This window comes from Canis lupus, unplaced genomic scaffold, assembly GCF_011100685.1.
Source record: "Canis lupus familiaris isolate Mischka breed German Shepherd unplaced genomic scaffold, alternate assembly UU_Cfam_GSD_1.0 chrUn_S1661H1855, whole genome shotgun sequence".
NCBI lineage: Eukaryota > Metazoa > Chordata > Mammalia > Carnivora > Canidae > Canis > Canis lupus.
In genome coordinates this window covers 43,542-68,734 of record NW_023330507.1, presented here as the reverse complement: position 1 = coordinate 68,734, position 25,193 = coordinate 43,542, and the positions used below count along the sequence as shown (strand labels likewise).

The window sequence follows — 25,193 nt, the reverse complement described above, 5'->3', positions numbered from 1 at the left end:
CCACGCGCCGCACGACGGGGTCTGGGCAGCGCCGCCCCGGGCGGGACGGGCGCCCCGCGGTCCGTGCGTGTCCCCAGCCCGGGCGGGACGGCGGCCCCGCGGTCGTGCGTGTCCCCAGCCCGGCGGGACGGCGGCCCCGCCTTCCTAGCAGAGCCCGGCGGAGGCGGCGCAGGGGCGGCCCCGGGAGCGGGCGCACAGCACGGCCCGGAGCGCGAGCGCCACGGCCCAGAGCACGACACGCGGAAGCAGGCCAGGGCCGGGGGCGGGTGCACGCCGCCGCGGAGCCCCGCCCACGCCAGAACCTTCTGGAACCCGCGGCCGCGCCGCCCGCACCGCACCTGCTGTCAGGGACGTCGCGCTGCCAGCCCCGGGGGCTCAGCCCAGAACCTCCGGGAACCTTCTGGAACGGAACCTGCCGGGGGCGGGGGCGGGGGCGGGCGGGGCGTCCTGCCCGCGGACCCTTCTAGAAGGCCTCGGCCCAGGGCGCGTGCGCAGCGGCGCAGGGCCTGGCGGGACTCGAGCGGGCCGAACCCCGAGGGGACGCGCCGCCGGGGAGCGCAGTGTGCCTGAGCGTCGTCGCGCTCGCGGGTGGCGGCCGAGCCTCCGAAGGTTCTGGAAGGTCGCCTTGGGGCCGCGTGTGCGCGGGAGGAGCAGGGGCTGCGGGGGGCGGGGGGCGGCGGGACGGTCTTGAGGGTCCACGGAGCGCGCCAACCTACCGGGCGCCCTCCCCCGACGGCCCCACCCCCGGGTCCCCTCCCCACCCCCCGGTCCCCTCCGAGGGCCCCACTCCCTCCCCAGCCCGACGGCCCCACCCCCGGGTCCCCTCCCCACTTCCCGGTCCCCTCCCCACCCCCCTCCCCTCCCCCACGGCCCCACCCCTCGGGTCCCTCCCCCGACGGCCCCACCCCCGGGTCCCCTCCCCACTCCCCGGTCCCCTCCTCCGCCCCCCACTCCCTCCCAGCCCGACGGCCCCACCCCTCCCCTCCCCCCCCCCCCGGTCCCCTCCCCCGACGGCCCCCCCCGGGTCCCCTCCCCCCGACGGCCCCACCCCTCCCCCTCCCCCCGGCCCCCACCCCGGGTCCCCTCCCCACTCCCCGGTCCCCTCCTCCGACGGCCCCACTCCCGGTCCCCGGGCCCGACGGCCCAACCCCCCGGTTCCCCTCCACTGACTGGCCCACCCCGAGGGTCGCCTCCCCCGACTGGCCCCACCCCCGGGTCGCCCCCCCGTCGGCCCCACCCCCCGGTACCCTCCCCCGACGGGCCCGACCCCCTTACCCTCCCCCGATGGCCCCACCCCCTGGTCCCCTCCCCCCGACGGGCCCCACCCCCCGGAGCCCCTCCCCCGACGGCCCCACCCCCCGGGTCGCCTCCCCCCACCGCCCCACCCCCCGGTACCCTCCCCCGACGGGCCCCAAACCCACGGGTGGACTCCCACGACGGGGCCCCAAACGCCCGTGTCGCCTCCCACGACCGGACCCCACCCCCCGTGTCGCCTCCCCGACGGGCCCCACCTCCCAGTTCTGGCTCCCATACCCCTACGGGCCCCACCCCTGTGCCCTCCCCCTGATGGGCCCCAGCTGCCGGGCGCCCTCCTCCGATGGGCAGGTCCTAACCTAGTCACGTGCCCCCACATGACTCAGGGTCACTCCCAGAGACCTTAGGACCCCCCCCCCCCCCCCCCCCCCCCCGCTGGAGGTCAGTGATTCCCGACCAGCACCCTTGCCCCTGAGGCTCTGCTTGTGGGGGCTCAGCCGTCCCAATGTGCACCTCGGGGTCCGCTGATCGTGTGCAGGCACTGGAGTGGCAGGAGGTTCCCGGGGCGCACTGCTGATCCTATGCAAGTGAGGCCTGCGCTGTCCACGCTGCACTCACCTCCATCCCTTGGGTGTGCGCATGCTGGCAGAACAGGAAATAGCTGGGTGCACGGCGCCCCGCCGGTTGCCCATGGTGCTCCCGAGGGTGACGGGACAGAAGGGGAATCATCGGGGGCCTCAGGGAGCCCGGGGCAGGTGCAGCACCAGAAGCGGGCTGCGTGGGCTCAGCTCTGCAGGTGGAGGGGAGGGGGCGTCCCCTGGAGGGCCCGGCAGTGGGGAGAGGCAGTGCTGTGGGTCTGCAGGGAGGCAGGTGCAGGTGGGGAGGCGGCGGAGAGCTGCGCGCAGGTGGCTGGTGCTGCTGCCGGCTGCTGACCCTCCCGGGAGCCCTGCACCCTGCACCCTGCACACACGCACCCCGGGAGGTGCTCTCGGCCCCCGCGGAGCTGCCCACACGTGCACTGTCTCCTCGTCGTAGGTTCCAGTCCCTGCAGGAAACGATGCTCTTCTGGACCTTGCTCCTCGCCGTCGGGTTGCCCTTGGTCAGCAATCAAAACGAATCCGTGTCCGCTTGTGAGTGTCAGAGCCTCTTGCGGGGTTGGAGGCGACAAGAATTTAGTGTCCTCCAGAGTCAGGGAAAGGATTCGAGAGGACCTTGTCACCTTAGCCAGCAGGGAGGTCCTTCGTCATGCCCTCGGTGGCACGGGGTGGACTGAGTGCCCCTGAGCTCCAGAGGGTCAGGGGGGCGATTCTAGCCAGAGCCGGCGGAGGTGGCTGAGTCCAGGCACATGGGGGGCTGGGGGCACACGGCCTCTTGTGACTGTCAGGCCTCCTGGGACAGACGAAGCCTGTGTGCAGAGCACAGGGTTGCGTGTCCCGGCCTCTGGGGACAGGAACACCGCCTGGCCCCTGCTGGAAGCTAATCCCTGCCAGAGCAGACGTCCTCTCAGGCAGGGGGTAGGGGTCCGGGGTACGGGGGTCCGGGGCCCGGGGTTGGGGTCGGGGGAAGTTGTACGTGGAGCCTGAGCCTGATGCTGCTGAGTCTCTTCCAGGGACCTATAGTTTGAAATGCCACGATTGCTGGGATATCAACAATTTCAACTGTCCTCAAATTAGGACGTGTCCCTATCACATCCGGCGCTGTTTGACCATCTCTATCCGTAAGTACTGCTTTCTCACGTCTTCTGATTTTGTCAGTTTGAGCCCCGGGGACCAATCGGTTCTGTCTCTGCACCGGGCCTAGAGGCCTAGTGTGTGGCCCTGCTCAGGGCGTGTCCCCAGGCCCTGTGCCCCCCAGCGTCCCTCCACATCATCCCCTGCCCTTTGTGTCCCGAGCCTCCTGCAGAACAGTCCTCTTGCTGCTCCCTCAGGGTTGTGCCAACTGCCGTACCTCACGGGCATCTGCCCACTGGGGACTCAGGTAGGAGATCGAATCCGGCCTCTGTCCCTGCACCGGGCACCTGTCCTGTGCGGGTCTCGGCCTGTGAATGGGTGGTGACGTGGCCGGAACGGCCCCATGGTTCTTAACGGGATTGCAGGGCGCCCTCAGCGGGGGCCATCGGGAAACCTCGGAACGCTAGGGCCCGGCGCTTACAAGTCCTAGAGCTGGCAGGGCGGCCTGGAGGCGCACGTCCAAGTCCTGGGGAGCAGAGGAACCGCACGGGCTTGGGGTTCTGCTTTTCTTGGGGTCGAGGCGGGGGACCTAGGGATTCTCGGGCACATCATTCACCGGCGCAGCTAAACCAGAAGGAGAGGAGTTGAGAACGCGGGAGAGGAAAACCAGGAGACCCGAGTGATCACCTCCGGACCCAACCAAGATCTCGAAAGCAGAGGAGCCTCGGGTGGCGTGGGTGTGTGGGTGCTGGCTCTTCACCTGGTCAGCGCCTGGGGGTTGGTTTACTCCGGGTAAAAGTAAACTGGCTTTGCAGCAGGGGGCTTGGCACCCACGGCTTGTCAGGCCCTTGCATCACAGAAGGAGAAGGACCACCACCAGGGCCGCGCTACGGCGGCCTGTCTGGGAGACCCGGGGAGTCGTGCGTGGCCGAGGTGGGATGACTGCTCCCGGGGGCTGGGGACTCTCTTTCCCCGCACCTCACCCTCTATGGCTCTGGGGTATGCTTGGCCCAGAGAGAGCTCGCCTGAGGCCGGCAGGGCTCAGGGAAGAGAGGCCGATGCTCTGGGAGCTCGTTGTGGTCTCACGCAGTGGTGGACGCCAGGGGACTCCAGCCTTCCTCGCTTCGTCCTGCTCCGTATCCAGCCCACCATCCCCGTTGCTGGGCCTCTAGACCAGGAGCGGTTCCTAAGAGCGCGGTAGTTGCTTGGCTGCTGGCCTGCATAGGCGACAGGTGTGTGGACGAGCACTTCAGAGAGTCTCCAGAGGAGTTCCTCTGGGTGGGCCGGAACGGGAGGGCAGAGAAGCGTGGCGTCCGTATTTTCCTGCCCCGTGGGCTCTTTCCCTCGCCCCCCAGCCTGAGCTTCGGGTAGACCTGGTTCCGGACTGGCCTTCTGATCACCAGCCTGCCGTTGAGACTCGTCCGTCTCTCAGCTCCTCCCGCACTCATGGAAGCTAAAACACCTGCGTTTAATAACTCATCCCCGAGGGCTTCGGGGGCTCGCTCGTCCTACGTGACCCTGGTGGACGCCAACGCAGAGAATTTACGAGAGCCTTCAGAGGGCTGCAACGCTCGGATATTTTCTCCTTCATGTGACTTTCTGACTTCGGGGTTGTGCAAGTAAACCAAAGACCTCTACAGAACACTTCCGAACCTCAGACACTGAGATGGCCCCACACTCAGACTCATCGGTGTATCCGTGGCTGGAATGACCAGTCTACAGAACCCAACCGAGAGACCCCAGAACGAGTTCCACACAGATTTACCCACATGATATCGCGCAACGACGCAGACACGGATGCTGGGGAAATAGAGCCTTTCAGCTCGATCTGGCAAAAGTGAACCTTGCCCTAAATCTCAAATCATACAACAAATACCTCAAAGGGCTGCATGAGCTAAATGTAAAATGCAGATATCTAAAACCACAAGAAAAAGACAGCGCATAGGAGAGAACCTTTGGCCTCTCCGGCTACTCAAAGCGTGGGTAACCTTGATGCAAAGGATGACCTACAAACAGGGACCTGGGGACGTGAGATGTCACCAACTGTAGATACTTCTGTGTGGAAGGAGGTCCTGTTCAGAGGAGGGAAAGGCAAAGCTACGGACCGGGAGGGAAAGTATGCAAACGACGTACCTGACGAAACACAGGTCTTGGGTGTATACAGAAGTCTCACAACTCAACAGCAGAAATGCAGACAGCCTCCCGAGAGCAAGGGCAAAGAGATGAAGAGACGTTTCACCGACGTGGGTTCGCGCGTCGCAGATGAACCCACGAGCAGGGTTTCAACATCTTTGGCCGGTAGGGAGATGACCATTGAAAACCACAATTCGAGGTTGGGCATCAGAGTGGCCAAAGTGAAAAATAGTGACCACAGCAAATGCTGGCCAGGGTGGTAAAGAAACGTGGTTTTCATACATTGCCAGTGGCAGTGAAAAATGGGGCAGCCAAGGTGGGGAGCGCAGTCTTGTTTCTTAAAAACTAAATCTGCAGCTCCCATACATTCTCCCAGGTTGCACTTCTGAGTATTTTCCCCGGAGTAATTAAATAAAACAACACATGGTTTCTCGCAACTGCTTTATCGGTAACATGTCACCCCTGGAAACATCCTGGCTGCTCTTCAGTGCCTAAAGGGTAAAGAAACCATGGTACATCCACCCCGAGGGTGTTCCTCGGCAGTAAAAAGCGGGTATCGATCCATCAACCTGAATGCGTGTCTGGAGGATGACACTGAAGGAGAAGCAGCCACCTACAGAGGTGACAATCCATGTTCCCTGTTAGAGACCATTCTAGAAATGACCAACTGAGACCAGCGTCTTGTGCACGTGGGTAGGGGAGTCCCTGGCGGGGCATCTTGCTGGGAAAGACGTCAGTGCGTTCATATGAGGGACGAGTGTGGTGATAAAACGGTCTTTTTTCTTTACTATTTTGGAAGCCAGTGTCCTGCTTGGGATACTGCACTGTGGTCTTGCAAGATGTTACCATGGAAGTGACTGAGTAAAGCTACACGGGATCTTTAGGTATTTCCTGCAAGTGCTAGGAATCTACATTATCAAAAGTATAATGTTGAATGGAAAAGCAATTTAGAATCTAACCTGTTATTATTTATGTTAATAATAAAATAGATACAATTAAAAACCCAAGAGTTTCAGAATCAGCAAAAGATATTCTGCTTCATACAGATGTGCTTTTAGAAAAATATTTTATTTTTTCATGACAGAGAGAGAGAGGAGGAGACACAGGCAGAGGGAAAAAGCAGGCTCCATGCAGGGAGCCCGACGTGGGACTCGGATCCCGGGTCTCCAGGATCACGCCCTGGGCTGAAGGCAGCGCCAAACCGCTGAGCCACCCGGGCTGCCCCTAGAGATGTACTTTAAAATGAGAATGTAAAAAAGTTTGCAAAACATATATAAACACAGTGTACAACTTAAATATTGGCAGGGGAAAGCTCTTAAGCCCACACAGAAGCAAGGCGAACATTAATACGAGAGCGTTACAGGTGTGATGGGCAACACTGCACAGAGAGGAAGGGGTAAGAAAACCTGGATAAAACCTCTGTGTAGATGCACACGTGCCCCGTAACAGGATGAAGTAACAGAAAATCCTCCATAGGATTTGGGAACTGTAAGTAGATCTGTAAGTAGATCCACAGTCACAGTGTGATTGTCCTTAACACATCTCTCGCCATAGAGTCTAGGTGCTGCAGCAAAGTGACAAAGCTTGCTACAGCTCTACACCCGAGCTGGACGAAGTCTCTGTAAAGGATCAGAGAGCAAACGTGTCAGCTTGGAAAGCCACCTGGTCTTCGTTGCAAGTACCCAGCACTGCCTCTGAGGCCATGGAAGCAGCCAGAGAGGACGAGTAAACATACCCATGGTTCCTTTGTTCCAACAAATCTTTACTGATAGATACAGCTGGTGGACTGGGTTGTCCTGCGGGCTCTTGTTTGTGAACTCTGCTACAGAAGATATGCATAAAGCCGTTCACAAACGAGGAATGGGGGCCCCCTGGGTGGCTCAGCAGTTTGGCGTGTGCCAGGATCGAGTCCCACGTCAGGCTCTCTGCATGGAGCCTCCTTCTCCCTCTGCCTGTCTCTCTCTCTCTCTCTCTCTCTCTCTCTCTCTCTGTGCCTCTCATGAATAACTAAATAAAATCTTAAAAAAAAAAAAAAAAAAAAAGGGATTCCCTGGGTGGCGCAGCGGTTTAGCGCCTGCCTTTGGCCCAGGGCGCGATCCTGGAGACCCGGGATCGAATCCCACGTCGGGCTCCCGGCGCATGGAGCCTGCTTCTCCCTCTGCCTGTGTCTCTGCCTCTCTTTCTCTCTCTCTCGCTTTGTAGATCTCCACGTAAAACTCAAAAGAACAAGGGGCTACTAGGTACCTACTTGCGCAAAGAATACGAACAGTGATTTGAAGGGGCACGTGGACCCCAGTGTTTAGAGCAGCAGTGTCCACAAGACCCGAACTATGGAAAGAGCCCAGATGGATGGATAAAGAGGATGTGGTCGCTATACAGAGTGGAGTGTTACTCAGCCATCAGAAAGAACGAACTCTTGCCATTGGCCAGGGCGCGGATGCAACTAGAGGGTATCATGCTGAGCGAAATAAGTCCGAGAAAGACAAATGCCATAGGATCTCCTTCATTTGTGGAATTTAAGAAACAAAACACATGAACATAGGGAAAGGGAAGGAAGAACACAATAAGATGAAAACAAAACCATAAGGGACTTTGAATGAAGGAAACAGACCGAGGGTTCTTGCAGGGGAGGAGGGTGGAGACGTGTGCTTACTGGGTCATGGACATTGAGGAGCACGCTTGCTGTAATGAGCACCGGTTGTCACATGCATCTGACGAATCATTGCATTCTATCTCTGAAACCAATCACACGGTATATGTTACCTAAATTGAATTTAAACACCTTTTAAAGATGATAGTTGAGACCACTTTCTAAGGGATCCCTGGGTGGCTCAACGGTTTCACGCCTGCCATCGTCCAGGGCAAGATCCTGGAGACGCGGGATCGAGTCCCACGTCGGGCTCCCCGCATGGAGTCTGCTTCTCCCTCTGCCTGGGTCTCTGCCTCTCGCTCTCTCTGTGTGTGTCTCATGAGTAAATAAAATCTTTTAAAAATAATAATACAATAAATATGTAAATAACAGAAGAGACGGGTTTTTTTTATTCTTTACAAAGGGAAAGGTAGAATATCTTTGTATCCGTGGGTAATGACAAATTTAAGAAAACTGAACAATTTAGTGGCCGTCACATGTGGGAAGACTTGTAAATGGGATTCCTTAGAAATTCACAACCTCTGCCCCGAGACGATACTGATACGACTGTGAAACTGGAAACGGCAGGTGAAGACCAACCACTTCCCACACTGTGTGCCAAGGGGCTTGTGTTCACTTTATAGAGTGAACTTCATCCTACAAATCAGTAACTGAACTAGCAGATCATTGGGTGGAAATCTGAGCAAAACACTTGAAGGCTGTTTACCAGAAAACGATATCCCAGTGGCTAATAAATATTTGGAAAGATGCCCAACATCGTTGTATCGGTGGAAATGCAACACGAAACCACGACGCAGTAACACCAAAAGGCACCACTGAACATTCACAGGTGACCACTCATGTGGTGGCAAAGGTTTTGAAGTGCACACACTCCTTTGGAGGATAAACAGGTACTAGTGGCCTGGAAAATTCTTCAGCAACATCTGTGAAAGCCAAACATCTGCATCGTAGGATGCCGCGTTACCACCTAGAACCGACGCACTCTCACCTCAAGAGGACAGACTCTTCCCCGCAGTGCTCTCCGGGGGTAGACAACCGCCAGAAAGAGCCCTGATGTCCATCAAGCGTCAAGTGTGGACTATTCGTCAGTAGGCAAGTATACGACTATGAGAGCGAAGCACGCACGACAGTGGGCCACAGCAGGGGGCGATCTCCCAAGCACAGAGTAGAGACAAGAAGCCAGACGCCAAAGCAGACATGCAGGATTTCATATTCACCAAGTTCCAAAGCAGGTAAAACTAACACGGAGGCTTACAAACCCGGACACCACTTCTCTTTGGCCTTGGCTCCTTATGGTGCCTGATGGAGGGACAGAGGCAAGAAACGAGGGTTTTCATCCAGTTCTGTTTCTGGAACTCGATGCTGGTTATACGGTCACGGGCACTTCATGAAAATGCATCCAGCAGTCGCCCTGTGATCACGCGCTCTTCTGTAGAGCGTTGGCCTCTCTAAAGCCTTTGCGTGGCACGTAAAGCAAAGCAAGTGCCTGGAGCCACATGTTGGTTCCTCCTCTTTAACCCCAGAGCCGTGAACGGATACGTCAACTGTGGCAAGTTCCAGGGAGAAAGAATCGAGTCAACACTGGGGTCACCGGGGGAGCAGGACTCGTGAATGAGGGCGGAGGAATTTCAACTCCAGGCCTCTCAAAGAGGCCTCACGTGGATCCTCACTCAGGTGGCCTTCGTTGGCCGGGGCTGTTGGGTGTGCCCACCAGTGAAGGCGGTCACAGTGGCTGTGCGATCCTGCTTGCGACAGGGCGTCCCGCCTGCGCTGGGGAGCAGGATGGCATTAAGGGTGCATCCACACGTATATTGTGCCAGGAGCCGGGAACACCTGGCTGAGGGGCCCAGGCAGGAGCTCGTCCTCGAGGGGCCGCTGCACATGCAGAAATTCAGGTGAGGGCCACACTTAACGGGGCCACTCCACTTCAGGGACTGCGTGATCCCGTGGGTCATAAGCAATTCTATTTCTAGAGCCCTGGAATTCTTAGGCCAGATAACGAATGGGGAATTCCTGTGTACAGCATGCGCCAAGGTGCCGTCACACTACGTAGGCAGCGCCGGGGCCAGCGATGAGGTGGCGGTGTAGACAGAAAAACACCTCCAGGAGAAGTTGTTCACGGACGAACTCGGGTGTTACCAGCGAGGAGTCCCAGGCAACGTAGAAGCGTTTGCAGACGTAGACGGTGGGCAGGGAGGTGGTACTGGGTGGAGGGTGCTTGAATGTTTGCAAGCAGAAACCCTGAAATCAGTGGTTTTCATCTCTACTTTTGTAGGTTTGAATGTTCGGGAACTCTTCGTTTACAAGAACTGTACATACAACTGCACGTTTGTATACCGATCTGAAGAACCTCCTGAAGCCATTAGAATTATGAAAACTAATAGTTTCTATTTTGTTCGTTGTTGTAATGCTATGACTTGCAATGAGGGGGGACCTACCAATTTGGAGAGGGATATCATCCCGGATTACCCAATTGAGGAAGAGTTAGAAGGAGCCGTGCGCTTGGGGGAGTCCACATTTTTCCTGAGCGTTGCTTCCATCCTCGTCAGCAACACACTGACATGAGAGGCCCTCTTGGGGGGGGGGGGGTCTGGTCTCTCCCCCATTCCTCAGAGCAAGTTCACTCCTCTTCCTCCCTGTGAGCCAGGGACACTGACCCACCGGGCTCCCCGTTGGTGGCTAACCCCTTTCCAGCTTATTTCAAGAAAAGAATAAAGAACATTATTGTTGGGTGTTGGGTACCGCTCACTGGGAGATTGGGAGATTTCTTGGCGGTTTTAGTATTTGAACAGTTCCTCTATAGACATCGTCTCACAAGTAGACCAAAGCATCCTGTCACTGTAGCAGACAGACATGCAGTCTCCTAATGAACAGCGCGAGAGTGACAGGACAGTGTGCGTGTCAGCTGAAAGAGCAGTCCCAGCTGCGCTCAGGCCCCCGGCACCTGGGCCACCCGGACTCCACGCTTCCCGGCTCAGGTCGGGACGATGGACGCAGGAGAGTGAATTGGCAATAAAGTGGCACCTGGACCAGCAGCGCCTGACGTTAGGGACTGCCCAGTGCCTTTGCGTGGGTCAGCCGGACAAGTCCCGTATGAATCGGAATCCTCCCTCAAAGTGGCAACTTCTTCACACCCGTGTGAGAAGGACTCCCCGATGCTGACCTCTGAGGAGGGTAAGGAGCTCAGGGCCGCTGCCGAGCACCTTGACGTGACGGAGACTTCTGGGCTGCTGTCACTAAAGAGATGTGAAGGGAACAAAACGTTCTCCTTCTTTTGCCCTCATCTCTCCTCCATTTTTATACCTGATTCTCACTTACAGAGAATTGACATAACCTAAGATTGAGCATTTGAAAGGCTGAAATTCAGTGTTGGCGAGTATATTCACAATGCTGTGCAGTCATCCCCACCATCGAATTCCAGGATATTTTGCAGCCCAAAGGGTACGCTACACGAGTAAAGAGCCACTGTGGGACCTCTCGTACTAGTAGGCGGGCAAATATTTCTGCAAGAAAGTGAAAAAACATCGACACACAGAGCGTGACGACACAATGCAGGCGGGAGGCTGTGGCACATGCCGTGTGCCCGGTGCTCCCCCAGGGCACCAGGATGGCGTGTGACACGGATCCTTCACCCCCCAGCCCCGCCTCCAGCCCGGGTATTCAGGTTCTGGCCATGTCATGAGTCCGATGAGTCTGTTTCAGTCCTTCCCCTCCTAGAAAGTACAAATCAGCACAAACATGTAGAAGAGAATTGCCTGGCGTGGCTGGCACAAAGGGCAGGACATCTTCAACCTGGAAAACGGGTAGAATGACGGGCAAGGGCGCAGCGGGCACAGCAGCCCCTAGGGGTCGGGAGGGTGGGTCCCCATATCTGGGGGAGAGGACGCGAGGTGTAGGACCCGAGGGAACGGGGAGTTTGGGAGGCCATGGCCGAGGTGAAGGTGGAGCAACATGTCCTGTGCAGCAGGAGCTGGAGAAGCCGAGGAAGCCGAGCCCGGCGAGGCCGGGCCTGAGGAGGACGCCGCTCCCACCCGACGCCGGGACAGACGCCCTAGGTCAGCTGCGGATTCCTGTCCCGGGCGTCTTCGGGGGACCCCCAGGCCGGGCAGTGAACACCGCACACGGCCCTGGGCGTGGAGGGGGACCATGCGCGGGTAAGCGGAAGAAGCCACAGAAGGGTAGGACCCTCGTAGGACGGTCCTACTTGGTGTCCGTCCCCGGAACGGCAGGAACGCTGGAACCAGGCGGGGCTCGGGGCCAAGACCCCCTTTAATGGCAGGGCGATTCCACGCTGCGCAGGTCTCCCTCACCCCAAGGTCCTTCGGTGGGGGTGGGGGTCGGGGAGGGCTCGGGAGGCGGGGCGGGCCCACCCGATCGGGCGGCTCCTCTGCCCTGGACGGGCCGCGAGGCCGGGCCGAGCTCAGTGCTCCCTGCCAGGGCCGCTGGAAGAGGGGCAGAGCCGTGTACCCCGCTGCACAGAGCGACACACGCACACTTCCTGCGGGGGAGCGGCCATCCCAGGCCTGCCGGCCACCGCGCGCCACCACGGAGCAGGGCCTCCGATAAAGCAGTGACTGTCGGGCGGCGTGAGAAGCCATCCCCGTCCAGCCAGTGCCCACGCAGCCCGTGCCACCTTGCCGGGTCCTCCCCGGGGCCCGTGAGCTGGGTGTCCTCGTGCGGTGAGGGGGATGAAGGGCCGGGCGCCAGTGGGGTCGGGGAGCCCCGCTCGTCTCCGTGGCTCCCTGTCCCCCACGCCCGGGGGAAGGCCACGCCGCGTGCAGCAGTTCTCCTCCAGGGCGACGGCGTGCCGAGGGCGCCAGGTCTCTTCCTCCTCCGGGGCCTCCGCGCGGGGACAGATGCCGCCGAGGGGCCCCTGGGCACGGGCAGGGCTGGCGCAGCCTGGGGGCGCCCCTCCTCCCACTGCCCGGCTGGGTACCGAGTGCCGGCTCTCCCGGGGCCGGAGACGCCGAGCGGAGCGGCCCCCGCCCGGCCTTGCCTCGGCCCCTTCCAGCCGGGGGTGTCCGCTGTGCCAGGCCGCCTGGGACAGGCTGCTCGCTGCTGCCAGCTAGGAGACCCCAGCCGGCTCTCCGCCGTTCAAAGCCCCTTCCTGCCACGGGGTCAGGCCCGAGGGGCCGCTGTGACAGGGCGGGCGGCCACGGCACACAGAGGCCCTCTCTCAAGGGAGCGTGAGGCCGTGCCTGGCTGAGAGCGCCCCAAGCCTGCTTCTAGAGGTTTCTCCGAGGTCACCCCGCGGCCAGCCAGAGACTTCACCATCCTCCCTGCTTGGCGAGTCGTCTCCACGGCCCATCGTCCCCGTGAGCGCCTGGGTCGCTGTTGTTCTAGTCAACGCGAACCTGACCCGCTCGTGCAGGCCCTCGGCGGGGGCTTCCACCATGAACCCAGAGCCCCGCAGGGCCAGGAGGAGCCCAAGTGGACTGAGCACAACGGGCGGGGGCGGGGGTGGGCGTGGGGCTGGGGTGGGGCGACTACCGGCCACGCCTGCAGATCTATGCTGGGCGAGAGCACTGCAGGCACAGAGTATGGCCCTTGAGATGGCACCGAGCACGACGGGGATCCGAGGTTGGCAGCTCCTCAGGGGGCAGAAGACAACAGGGGCTAACAGATTGGACAGCGAGGCGAGGCGGGGGGTGGGGGTGTGCGCATCCGAAGCCCCAGGGGCTAGTGTCGGGCTGAGGGCTCTCCCCTCGCTGCAGCCTCTCCATGCCCTCGGGCAGCATCACGTGCACCATGTGTGTCCCTCCCACGTCATACCTGAGGAACAGAGACCTCAGAGCCCTGCTGGGGGGCCGGGGCCTCCCTGGGGCTCCCCGTGCAGAGCCACTGGCCTGGCTCCCGTTGGCCTCTCCGTCCTCCTGGGCCGTGGACGGGGCTCGAGCTCGGGCTCCTACGCCGTCTAACCGGGGAAGCCTCTCCCTCTCGGCCGTCCGCCCTCGGCCGTCTGCCCTCTGCCTCTCGGGTCACCGTCCGGGGAGCCCTGCAGCCTCACAAGAGCCCCGGCGGGTGTCCGGGGTCAAGGGCACGGAGCAGCCACTGCTCAGCCCCCAGGCGGCCGCTGGGGACGCGCAGCGCCCTGCACCCGCAGGGACTCGGAGCCGGGAGGGACAGCCGGGCAGGGTGCTCCCAGCGAGGCGGGCAGGAAGGCTTTACCTGAAAATGGGCCCCAGCTCCTGGAAGGTGCGGTGCATCTCCAGGTGGAGGCTCTCAGAGCCCTGCTGCCTCCAGATCTGCAGCACCCGCATCCACTTGTTGCCGGGACAGCGGGGCACGGCTTCGAAGGGCAGCACCGCCCTGGGGGCCGGAGCGGCTCGGGTGCCCAGTGTGGGTGCCCTGCTCAAGGCCAGCCAGGGCCCGGCCCGCCACCCTCGCGCCTGTGCCCTGAAGGCCATTCCGATGCTCCCTCCGTCCCCTGTCAGCACAGTCCTTTTATCTCGCCCTGAGGCCTGGAGCGACGACTCGATCGCGTCATGGGAGAAGCTGTCCCTGGACGAGGCCAGGAAACCCGGCTCAGGGGTCAGGGCCGGCGGAGGAGGAGGAGGAGGAGGAGGAGGAGGAGGAGGAGGCCGAAAGAGATGGATGGGCGCCTCACTCCCACTTGCGCAAGGCCTGCTGGTGGCCGGGCGTTGAGAGCAGGTGCGGGGTGTGGCCCGGGGGCCCAGGTGGCTTGGCCAGGGTAGGGCCCTCGCCCCCTCCCGGGTGGGGGAAGGAGCAAGATGGATGGGTCCTTATCTTTTCAAGAGATGACAGGGGCCTGGGCTACTTTCCTCTCCCTCTACGAGGACCAGGGCAGGAAGGAGCGGAGCGCGTCATCCCATCGACCCACAGGCCTTCTTGGACTGCTCTCCCCCTGGCCTCAGGCTGGGTGCAGGAGACCCCGACACTAACCTTAAGCTGGCTCGTCCCACCAATGAGCGCTTTTGGTCCTGGGGCCGGAGCCGGGGCATGGGGGCTGGAGGGGGGGGCAACGGGGGAAATCCAGAGAGCCAACTGAGGGTGGCACTGATGGGGCCAAGGCCCTATATGCCTGTCTGGCCTGCAGGCTCAGTTCAGGAGTAGCCAGTGGCCAGGACACGAGGGTCACTGATAGGATGCCCGGCAAGCCCCTCCTCGGCAGGGAAGCGGGGGGGGGCACAGCTGGCATGGCCCACGCGTGGCCCGCGGGCCTGGGCCTGTGCTCAGTGCCTACGCCCTCCTCTCTCATCTGCACGCGTGCTCTCGGGGCTGCAGGCTGTGAGCTCAGGCCAGGCGGGAAAGGATGGATTCTATGATGGGGTGTGTGCTCGGGCTCCCGACCCTTGGAGGGTGGATCCACAGTTCGGGGTGCCAGGGCATCTTCCTGACACCTGGCGGCATTCCCACAAGGTGGCTATCGCTGTCACGGTTCCCATTTTCAGAGAGGGGACAGAGGCCCGGCCACTGCCACTTCCCACAGGCCCCGGTTCCTCGCAACCCCCCGACCCCCGCGTCAGATGCCACTCCTCCCCTGCCCTGGCTCCTCTGTGCTCCCCTGCTGTGCCTGCAGCCCCGACCCTCATTTGGGGAGCGGACGATGGGGGCAGCCGCTCCAGCTCAGACTGGAGGCAGGTTGGAGGGCGCGTGAGGGTTTTAGCAGGGACGGTGGGATCTGAGTCTGTTTTCCATTGGCCTCAAGGCAGCGGCTCCCTGCTCCTGACCCTCCCTGAGGGAGTCCCCGGGTGGGGCGGGCGAGGAGTCAGAAGTGCCAAGGCCCCCGGCAGCAAGCCGAGGCGTGCTGTGCCTCACCCCGGAGGGTGCACGGGCATGTGTCCTCGGGCGACAGAGGCAGGCGGGAGCCACACCGGCCCGGGCCCAGGCCATGCGGGACACTCCCGCTGCCCCCGGGCCCAGGCCATGCGGGACACTCCCGCTGCCCGACCTGCCCTGTGACCCCCTGCAGCTGAGGGTGGGGGCGCACGCCCACCTCCTGACCTGGGGCGTCCCCTGGAGGCCGACAGGCCACCTGCAGCGGGCCTGGACCCCGCCACCCCCGCCCCCCGCCCCCCGCCCCCCGCAGGGCTGAAGGCGACCCCCCCCCCCCAGGTGATGGGTTGGGCTCCAGGAGGGCCCTTGCCTTCGGCCACGCGGCTGGACTCCCAGCAGTGGTGGGTGGGTGTCCAGGTTGCACAGTGATGAGGCCGGGCTGCGATCGCAGGGCCAGGTGGCCAGACAGCACTGACGGGGACCCAGCGCACGACACACTCCGCAGGATCTGTGTGTGCTTCGCACTTCCTCCGTGGGATCGGCTCCTACCCCGGGACCCCGGGTCTCCGTCATCTCATCATCTCGTTCCCCTTCGGCTCCGTGTTCTCCACATTCAAAAACGCAAAGCTCACCCCTTCAAACTTGGGTGTGGGTAAGGCTGGCGCCAGCATTCTCACAGGTTGCACGTGTGTGCGTGTGTCTGCCTCTTCCTACGTGTGCCCGGCGGACACCCAGCTCGCTCAGCAGTTCCAGACGGGATGGCATGAGGCAGTGGGGGGGCCGTTGTGGCATCTTCCCCATCTGATGGCCGTCCCGGTCTGACCCGGGCTCTGAGGGGATCCGAGGCTCTCCCGGCTAGGCCTCTCCCGGGCCACGCGCCAGCAGCGCTCTGCCTGTCACCAGGTGTGTCTCTATTCCCGGGGCCGTGGGAGAGACCCTGAGGGCGTGGGGGCTCGCGGTGCGTTCCTCTGCCCCCTCGGCCACTCGGGGCCCCGTCCCTCTAGGCAGCTTGCGCAGCACGTGGCAGGGGGGCCCTGTTGGCTCTCTGTCCAGGGCCCATCCCCCGGCCGCCTGAATACCCCGGTATTGGGGGTGCAGCGGTTTCCTCTTGGTCACAGCTGCCTGCGCTGCCCCAGGAGCAGTGGCCCTGGGGGAGGGGACCCACCAGCCCAGGGGCCCCCACAGAGTGCACTTGCCCGTGGTGACACTAGGCTCTGGGCTGCTGGCCTCTGCACGCCGTTCCCGTGAACAGGAAAAAACACTTTCCTCCTCCTCCCCGGAAAGTCACAGTGGTCTGGGACTTTCTGTCACATAAAGCAAAGCTCTTGGTGGGCAACGCAGTGGCCCCGCCAGCAAAGCCCCCTCGGACTGGTCCACGGTGGGGGGGCCATCGCTGCTCCTGCAGCAAGTACCCGGGGGACCGCTGACCCGACCCGACCCTCCGGGCGCTGCCTGCCGCTGTCGCCAGGGCGGGGCTCTCTCCAGGAGCAGCACTGCGGGCCCTGAGCGCTTCCCCTGCCTTGGACCTGCTCCCCTCTCCCGCCCGGCCATGAACGTCATGTCTCCATCGCCCCCTTGGAACCCACGGCCATCCGCTCTAGCCCTGGCAACCTGAGCATCAGCTCACAGGCAGGTACGACACGGCCACCACCGACAGCGCTGCCCTCCGGGGACCTCCGAAGGCCCCGCAAAAGGCGCGTCTGCGTCTGCGCCACGACGCCCACCCTGCTCCCACTTCACCAGCTCTGCTGCGAGGACTCGGCGCACGGACAGAGGACGACAAGCCGAGGGCACCCTCCTCGGACCCTGGCTCCGATCCTCCGAGCACTACCCCACCACCTCCTCCCGTCCACGGTGACTCTTCTGCAGTCTCTAGCGCACTGGGGGCCACATGTTCCCTGAGGCCTCCGAGCTCCTTATCCTGCAGCCGCTGACGCCTCCCACCAAGTCATGGACGGTGCTCCTCACGGTGTCCCCAAACAGCGCCAGCTCCACACAGAAGGACTCTCCCTACACCTGCTTCGGGACTCCGTGTGAGGTTCCACCACGCACACCCGTCCTTTCTTGGGAGATGCCGCGCTGCCGGGGGCCCTGCAGACTCTCCTATGGGTGACCTGTGGCCCCTCTTGCTCTTTGGGCAGAAGTGCCCTCATTTGCCTGCCCTGACACGAGGGGCCCCCCAAGGTGAGTGGTATGACCTGTGCTGCCCTCTGCCTGGCGGGCAGAAGTCGGACGAATGATCGGGGGCGACCCTGTGAGCCCACACACGGGTACCGCTTGCCAGATCAGGTCCAGGTCCATTGTATGGAATTCCCTATGTTCCGTCTCCTGGAGTCCGGGTGGGGGAGCTGAGTGCGAGCAGCCGAGGGGGTGCCGCCCCCATCAAAGGAAGGCTGTCCCCGGGATGATGGCCCCACCCCACGCCGGGGACTCCTTCCCTCCTGGGGCTCTCACGCTCACATCATCCTGTCTTCCTGGCCCTGGGCCCTCCCAAGGAAGCCCAGAAGCATGCGACCACTACTCTTCACAGGGGACACTCGGGCTCCCCTCCTCCAGCACTGACGCCCTCAAAGGCCAAGACGAGGAAAGAGGGTCAGAAATCAAGAGTGACAAGGCTGGTGTTCCAAGAGACACACTCGTCAGCGGGATCACTGTCAGAGGGTTTGGACTCACCCCAAGGCAGGCTGTGGGCTCTGACCAACTGGGTGTGGGCCCCGCCCCCCCGTCCTAAGGCCCCTCAGAGGCAGACGGTGAGTCAGTGGGCGGAAAACAAGTTTAATGCCACAGGTTCCAAGCATGAGCAGCGAGTCCACGTCATCTGTGCCACCTGCAGAAGGTGGGCCCGAGCCATGCTCTGTGGGTCACGGCAACCTGAGGCCCGCTAGCCCCGGGGACAGCATGAGGAGGGGCACCAGCCAGGCACTGCTGCTCCTCACGTCGCTCGCTCTCCCGGATTGTTCAAACTCTAGATCAGAGATCTCTGGTACCTCTTGATTACACAATGACCCTCCGCAGCACTTTGCATACAGAAAAGGCATAGGCTGTAGGAGAACAAAGGACTTGACTATCCGACCGATGTGTACAGGCATGGGACAATACTTCGAGCACTGCTTTGAAACATAGAAGAAACGTGGATATACTCCTAGAAGCAAATAAGAAAGAGAGAAATGAATGCCGTGAATCGAAAGCAGGTCCCCCAGAGCACCTCCTGCCTGTACCCACCCAGCCCTGACCCACTCGGGGTGCCCCCGCTCAGAGGCTCCTGCTTAAAGAGGCCCCTCCATCCAGGGGGGAGTCTGGAGCCACCGCCCAGGCGGATCGGCTCAGGCCTCTGTGATCAGAGTGCTTCCGGGGGGCGGGGGAGGCTTGGCTGCAGAGTGGCCTCGAGAGGTGCCCCCACCCCCGGCCTGTCCACGCCCACCGGGAGCCTGGGCCTGGGCTCTCCTTTTGGGACCTTACCGGCTCCTGGGCCTCAGCTTCTCACTACCAGGTGCACGGGCCTCTGAAACCCCGGGTGCACGTGCGAGCTCGGACTCTTGCCCGTCCTCGCCACTGCCCGGGGCTCAGCGCTGGCCTCTGGACGAGCCGCCACCCAGGGCCCGGGAGCCAGCGCTGTCGCCGTGCACCTGCACGGGCAGCAGGGTCGGCACTGTCCGCGGGGCCCTCTTCTGGCTTCACCTCATCGGCAGTTCCTCGTGCTCATCGCGTCCCCCCAGGAGCCTGTGAGGTCTGCGCGGGGCATGTGCGCGGGCCCTCCCGAAGCGGCTGCCAGACTGCCTCTGATCTGGGGAGCCCTGACCTGGCCACGCCCTGGGGTGCCGGCCTCCAGACTCCTCTTTGGGGGGAAGGGCTTCGTGTGGCCAGAGGCTCTTGGGGGATTCACACGCGACTGAGTGATGGTCTCCACACATCTTCCAGCACACGCATTCCTTCCAGAACATACGGCGGCCCACGGCCCTACTCGGTGGCTCTCACGTAAAAGCTACTCTCCGAGGGACAGGGGACATCGTTAACACATCGTTCATTCAAAAATGAGTACAGGTCAGGCCGCCTGGCGGCTCAGACTGTTGAGCGTCTGACTCTGTTTCGACTCAGCTCCTGATCTCGGCGTCGAGAGGTCGGGCCCCGTGTTGGGCTCCAGGCTCAGCAGAGTCCGCTTGGGACTCTCTCTCCCTGCGCCCCTGCCCAGGTGCATGCACCACCTGAGCTTCCTCTCCCTCTCCTTCTCCCTCTCCCTCTCTCGGGTACTTAAGTAAATGCTTAGCAAAATAAAATGGACACAAATACACCTCTGCTGCTTTCTTCCTACACCCACTATTTCCTCTTGTCCCACTCCTGGGGGTCGACCCCGGGGTGGCACTGGTCCTCCGCAAACTGGTCTCCTCGGCCACCTGCTTCCTTCCAGTCCTGGTCGCAGGATCTTGCTCTCCAATTTTATTTAAACATCACTACTTTGTTGTATATTTTTTCTTGTACTTTGATTTGCCAACATATAGCATAACACCCAGTGCTCATCCTGTAGTGCCCCCCTCAGTGCCCGTCACCCCACCCCCCTCCCACTACCCCTCATTCGTTTCCCACAGTTAGGAGTCTCTCATGTTGTGTCACCCTAATATTTCCCACTCATTTTCTCTCCTTTCCCCTTTAATCCCTTTCACAATTTCTTAGTTTTCCCAAATGAGACCATATAATGTTTGTCCTTCTCCGACTGACTTACTTCACTCAGCACGTGGAAGCACATGGTGGGTATTTGTCATTGCTACTGGCTGAGGAACGTTCCACCGTATACACGGACCACAGCTTCTTCATCCTCATCTGCGATGGACACCGAGGCTCCTCCCACAGTGTGGCTTCTGTGGACATTGCTGCTGTGAACATCGGGGTGCAGGTGTCCCGGCCTTTCCCTGCATCCGTATCTTTGGGGTAAATCCCCAGCAGTGCAATGGCTGGGTCGTAGGGCAGGTCTATTTTTAACTCTTTGAGGAACCTCCACACAGTTTTCCAGAGTGGCTGCCCCAGTTCACATTCCCACCAACAGTGCAGGAGGGCTCCCCTTGCTCCACATCCTCGCCAACGTTTGTTGTTTCCTGTCTTGCTAATTTTCCCCATTCTCACTGGGGTGAGGTGGGATCTCCTTGTGGTTTTGATGTGTGTTTCCCTGATGGCCAGTGATGCGGAGCGTTTTCTCATGTGTTTGGTGGCCGAGTCTATGCCTTCTTTGGTGAAATTTCTGTTCATGTGTTTTGCCCATTTCATGATTGGTTGCTTGCTTCTTTGCTGTTGAGTTTAATAAGTTCTTTATAGATCTTGGACACTAGCCCTTGATCTGATACGTCATTTGCAAATAGCTTCTCCCATCCTGTAGGTTGTCTTGTAGTTTTGTTGACCGTTTCCTTGGCTGTGCAGAAGCTTTATTACCTGATTGAGTCCCAACAGTTCATTTTTGCTTTTGTTACCCTTGCCTTCATAGAAAGGTCACTTTGAGATTAGTTATTCCTTGAGGAGTAAAACATGACAGACCCTGATTCCATTTGCTAACCTGCCTGTGAACCCCAAAATGAACAGAGATACTCACTCACGGCAACGGAAGCACAGAACTGTACACCCTGGGCACATTGTGTTGGATTCCGGCAGGCGAATGTATTCTCTTTCTCACAAACGTGACACCTCAGCAGGCCTGAAAGGAGGGATAAACACAAAGCGGAATGTTCCAGTCTCCAATCCTACGAGGTGAACGCCCACCATCCCCTCCTTCCTCCACGTGACCACAACCAGTGGGTCCTGAGTCCTCGGTCTTCTCTCCTGGGGGGTCCCTCCGCCTCCCCCAGGCTGACCCTCACCCGGACACCAGGCACGGCCTACCACACACACACATATGGCACTGCACCCGCACAGCCTCACCGCAGCCTGCGCACGCACGCCTTCCCGCACAAGCATGCTCCCCACACTCACAGGCCTGGCGTCTCACGCTCCATGGCTCAGGAGACTGGCCGGCTGCTCTCGCGGGCCCTCCCCACTGGCCTCCCGGCCCAGCTAACCGCCTCCAGCACCCGCTGCACCCTCCTCGACCCCCGGGGCCTGCACCCTGGCCCCCATGCCGTTGCCCACTGTTGGGTCACTATGAGGACAGTTACCCACTCCCAGGAGAGAGCCGGTCAACCTCTCACGGCGGTGCCAGTCCTCCGAGACAACGCTGGAGGATCCCAGAAGGACCAGGTGGGCTTAGCTCCCCCGATGGCTCCCAGGAAGACAGTGAGAGGGGACACCGCGGGGACCACGGGGTGCTGTGGGGGACACCGGGATTCTGGCCATGACTACGCCTGCCCCCCCTTGGCGGGGGGCCCAACACTAAGAGGCTGCCCCATCAGGTGTCCCTATCTGTGGGCCACTCTCCTGACGCTGTCCTGCTCCCAGCTGCCTGTGCTCTTCCCATCCAGAACCAGCTGGGGCTGTGGGGGCGACTGGCCGGGTGGCCACTCTGTGTCCCAGACTCATCATGGCCTGCCTCCTCACAGCAGGAGGCCGAGGGACCCAGCCTTACCCTGTGTTCCTGACACGGTGACATTGGTCTCCACCCTCGGCAGGTCCACGAGCAGGAGCAAAGCAAGGAGGATCATCATTTCCCGCGGTGCCTGGGCCTGGACGCAAGGAGCGGGCATACGTGGTCAGCTCTGGGGTCCCAGGGTTACTACGCTTGGCTGCCTCTGTGTCCACCCCAGGGCCACGGGTGGCCGGGTGGTCTTCCTGGGACGGCGGGCACCTCCTGGCGCATCCCCTGGGCTGGCAAGCTGGTATATGCCCGACCGTCCATGCCAACCAGATCCCGGATCCGGCCCCAACCCGACCACTCCCAGCCCTGCCCCCTGACACCACCCCCGCCCCCAGCACAGCAGCCACCCAGGCCCGGCCCCACGTGCCCAACCGCGGCACCAGAAAGTGAAGCCACTGACTTTCCTCAAAGGATGGGTCCTTTGTTTTCGACTCCCTCAGGGACACTCTCCACGTTGGGGTTCTCACCCTACTGATCCTAATACAAGCAGTGGCTGGGTATGTGAGTGACGCGCTGCCCCTGCTCTTTTATTTTATTTTTTTAAGATTTTATTTATCTATTCGTGAGAGACACAGAGAAGCAGAAACACAGGCAGGGGGAGAAGCAGGTCCTGCAGGGAGCCCGACGCGGGCCTCGATCCCCAGACCTGGGATCACGACCTGAGCCTAAGGCAGGATGTCCAACCGAAGAGCCACCCAGGCGTCCCTGTCCCTGTTCTTTTGAACGTTTCTTTTGATAGCTCAATTCTGTACTTTTGGTGCGGTTTTACCTTCACACGTAGATCTTTTGAAGCAACTTTCCTTCTCCCTGTTGCCCGACTGACTCTACTCCCCGTTTGTCACTTCCCCATGGAGCCGTGTCCTTCCTGGTCACCCGATGAATCATGGCCGTTTGCAGGCAGTGAGCCTGTCCCCCTCTCCTGTCTCCGGGTCCCTTCCTTACTTCCATGATCTCTCTCCCCACCGCCCCCCAGGAGGCGGCAGCCGGAAGCATGGAGCCCTACCCATTGGGAGCTGGGCACCATCGTTCCCAGAAGAAAACACTGGCCGAACCGAAAACCAACCACAGCTTAGGCCCCTCGGAGAACTGGGGTCACAGAACTGACAGCGCCCAATCCCGTGAGCGAGGTGCAGCCCGCGACGAGCCCCGAAAGCCCCTTACCTGCAGCAGAAGCTGCCGGAGCCTGAGGCCGGGAGCAGCGCTCACATGCAATTGTGCCCAAGTGCTGGAGGCGGGCTGTGAACAGCAGTGCCCGGGAGTCCCCCGCGCCCAAGAGCCCACGACCAGCCTCGGGCACTTGGCCACCAAGCCCTTTCTTCTTCTTTTGAAAGGACAGCAGCTGCGAGTGCCACAGAGCACACCCTCCGTCCTGGGAGCGAGGCCCCGGACGCACAAACTGGCTCGCTCGGGGACGTGACACCTAAAGGCACTAGAGCTACAGCTGACATCCCACAGAGTCCCGGTCCCAGGGCCCTGCACGCGAAGCCTCACGCTCAGGGCCCGTCTCCCCCACGGCCTATTAACGCCCACCGCGGGCCCACTGTCAGCCGGAAGACCAGGCGAGCCCGGAGCCAAGGAAACAGCTTCCAGAGGCCAAGGCAGCGGGAGGACAAGACCTCTACAACAGAGACGTCCCCGTCACGGGACAAGCGACGGGAAGGGACCAGGATCGGGACCCGCAGAGCGCCAAAGAAAAGAAAGCAGACGATGCGTGAGAACCCGTGTACCGTGGGTGTGCAGACGGAAGGTCTGCGAGTCACAGCGAGGTCTGGAGCCCACAACCACCGTGGCGGACACGAGCAACGCTGCCCACGGCGCCTCAGTGGACTCACAGCCACGGGGACCCGGGGAGCCTGAAGCCACGTCACAGCCATCTCCCCAGAGCGACCCCAAGACGGAAATTGAGAACACAGATCACCCCACGCGTGCGGGCCCGTGCTCCTGAGCAACACAGGGCCGTTGCAAGGCCCGGGGAGGAGCAGAGAAGGGCCCAGAAGAACCCCCTGTAGTCCTAGCGGCACGTCAACCGCCAAGGGCTTTCCAGCGCTCCTCCTGAGCGACACGACCCTGACGACGGTGGAAGCCGAGCCACCACGCCGGGTGCCGCGGCCGAAACCGAAACCGAGAGGCCCGCACACGCGCCGGCACCCAGCCCGGCACGTGCACACGGCAGCGAGTCGAGGTGCAAACGTGAAGGAACGCGGCGCCCAGACCCAGGCAGAGGACGGCGAGGACCCGGGAAGGGGAGCCGCGCTGCCCCTCGCGTCAGGCAGCCCGCAAGCCCCGGCGCGGTGACCCGCGGCGAGGCTCGTAGCCAAGGCGTGCGCCCCTGGAACCTGCACCTGCAGGAACGGACCCTCCACGCGCCGCACGACGGGGTCTGGGCAGCGCCGCCCGGGCGGGACGGCGGCCCCGCGGTCGTGCGTGTCCCCAGCCCGGGCGGGACGGCGGCCCCGCCTTCCTAGCAGAGCCCGGCGGAGGCGGCGCAGGGGCGGCCCCCGGGAGCGGGCGCACAGCACGGCCCGGAGCGCGAGCGCCACGGCCCAGAGCACGACACGCGGAAGCAGGCCAGGGCCGGGGCGGGTGCACGCCGCCGCGGAGCCCCGCCCACGCCAGAACCTTCTGGAACCCGCGGCCGCGCCGCCCGCACCGCACCTGCTGTCAGGGACGTCGCGCTGCCAGCCCCGGGGGCTCAGCCCAGAACCTCCGGGAACCTTCTGGAACGGAAACCTGCCGGGGGCGGGGGCGGGGGCGGGGGGCGGGGCGTCCTGCCCGCGGACCCTTCTAGAAGGCCTCGGCCCAGGGCGCGTGCGCAGCGGCGCAGGGCCTGGCGGGACTCGAGCGGCCGGAGACCCCGAGGGACGCGCCGCCGGGGAGCGCAGTGTGGGCCTGAGCGTCGTCGCGCTCGCGGGTGGCGGCCGAGCCTCCGAAGGTTCTGGAAGGTCGCCTTGGGGCCGCGTGTGCGCGGGAGGAGCAGGGGCTGCGGGGGCGGGGGGACGGCGGGACGGTCTTGAGGGTCCACGGAGCGCGCCAACCTACCGGCGCCCTCCCCCGACGGCCCACCCCCGGGTCCCCTCCCCACCCCCCGGTCCCCTCCCCCGACGGCCCCACCCCCGGGTCCCCCCCCCACTCCCCCCCTCCGACGCCCACTCCCTCCCCAGCCCTACGTCCCCCCCCCCGGGTCCCCTCCCCACCCCCC

The 25,193-nt window shown here is 61.9% G+C and overlaps 3 protein-coding genes across 3 annotated transcripts; 1 reads left to right on the top strand and 2 right to left on the bottom strand.

The window, feature by feature from the left end:
* The first annotated feature begins 1,799 nt into the window (after nucleotides 1-1,799).
* Nucleotides 1,800-10,439, top strand: LOC119878484 (glycosyl-phosphatidylinositol-anchored molecule-like protein). The gene is made up of 4 exons (XM_038589116.1): nucleotides 1,800-1,841; nucleotides 2,290-2,384; nucleotides 2,864-2,971; nucleotides 9,983-10,439. The coding sequence occupies exons 2-4, from the start codon at nucleotides 2,312-2,314 to the stop codon at nucleotides 10,270-10,272; spliced, it is 471 nt and encodes a 156-aa protein (XP_038445044.1). The 5' UTR covers nucleotides 1,800-1,841; nucleotides 2,290-2,311; the 3' UTR covers nucleotides 10,273-10,439.
* A 2,753-nt stretch (nucleotides 10,440-13,192) lies between these two features.
* On the bottom strand, nucleotides 13,193-14,830 carry LOC119878483 (cytochrome P450 11B1, mitochondrial-like). Its single transcript, XM_038589115.1, has 2 exons — nucleotides 13,876-14,830; nucleotides 13,193-13,479 (listed from the first exon to the last, which is right to left on the bottom strand). The coding sequence occupies exons 1-2, from the start codon at nucleotides 14,112-14,114 to the stop codon at nucleotides 13,215-13,217; spliced, it is 504 nt and encodes a 167-aa protein (XP_038445043.1). The 5' UTR covers nucleotides 14,115-14,830; the 3' UTR covers nucleotides 13,193-13,214.
* Nucleotides 14,831-18,199: 3,369 nt separating this feature from the next.
* LOC119878485 (lymphocyte antigen 6K-like) lies at nucleotides 18,200-24,440 on the bottom strand. Its single transcript, XM_038589117.1, has 4 exons — nucleotides 24,337-24,440; nucleotides 21,986-22,082; nucleotides 21,020-21,121; nucleotides 18,200-18,586 (listed from the first exon to the last, which is right to left on the bottom strand). The coding sequence occupies exons 2-4, from the start codon at nucleotides 22,062-22,064 to the stop codon at nucleotides 18,306-18,308; spliced, it is 462 nt and encodes a 153-aa protein (XP_038445045.1). The 5' UTR covers nucleotides 22,065-22,082; nucleotides 24,337-24,440; the 3' UTR covers nucleotides 18,200-18,305.
* Between the last annotated feature and the right edge of the window lie 753 nt (nucleotides 24,441-25,193).

What these genes read in the sequence shown, in the direction of transcription:
- LOC119878484 (XM_038589116.1), top strand. Translation starts at nt 2,312, where the DNA reads ATGCTCTTCTGGACCTTGCTCCTCGCCGTCGGGTTGCCCTTGGTCAGC. An exon ending in AAACGAATCCGTGTCCGCTT is followed by an intron (nt 2,385 to 2,863) that starts GTGAGTGTCAGA and finishes AGTCTCTTCCAG; the next exon opens with GGACCTATAGTTTGAAATGC. An exon ending in CTGTTTGACCATCTCTATCC is followed by an intron (nt 2,972 to 9,982) that starts GTAAGTACTGCT and finishes CTACTTTTGTAG; the next exon opens with GTTTGAATGTTCGGGAACTC.
- LOC119878483 (XM_038589115.1), bottom strand. Translation starts at nt 14,114, where the DNA reads ATGGCCTTCAGGGCACAGGCGCGAGGGTGGCGGGCCGGGCCCTGGCTG. An exon ending in GAGCTGGGGCCCATTTTCAG is followed by an intron (nt 13,480 to 13,875) that starts GTAAAGCCTTCC and finishes TCTGTTCCTCAG; the next exon opens with GTATGACGTGGGAGGGACAC.
- LOC119878485 (XM_038589117.1), bottom strand. Translation starts at nt 22,064, where the DNA reads ATGATGATCCTCCTTGCTTTGCTCCTGCTCGTGGACCTGCCGAGGGTG. An exon ending in CACCGTGTCAGGAACACAGG is followed by an intron (nt 21,122 to 21,985) that starts GTAAGGCTGGGT and finishes CCCTCCTTTCAG; the next exon opens with GCCTGCTGAGGTGTCACGTT. An exon ending in CTGTGCTTCCGTTGCCGTGA is followed by an intron (nt 18,587 to 21,019) that starts GTGAGTATCTCT and finishes ATTTGCTTCTAG; the next exon opens with GAGTATATCCACGTTTCTTC.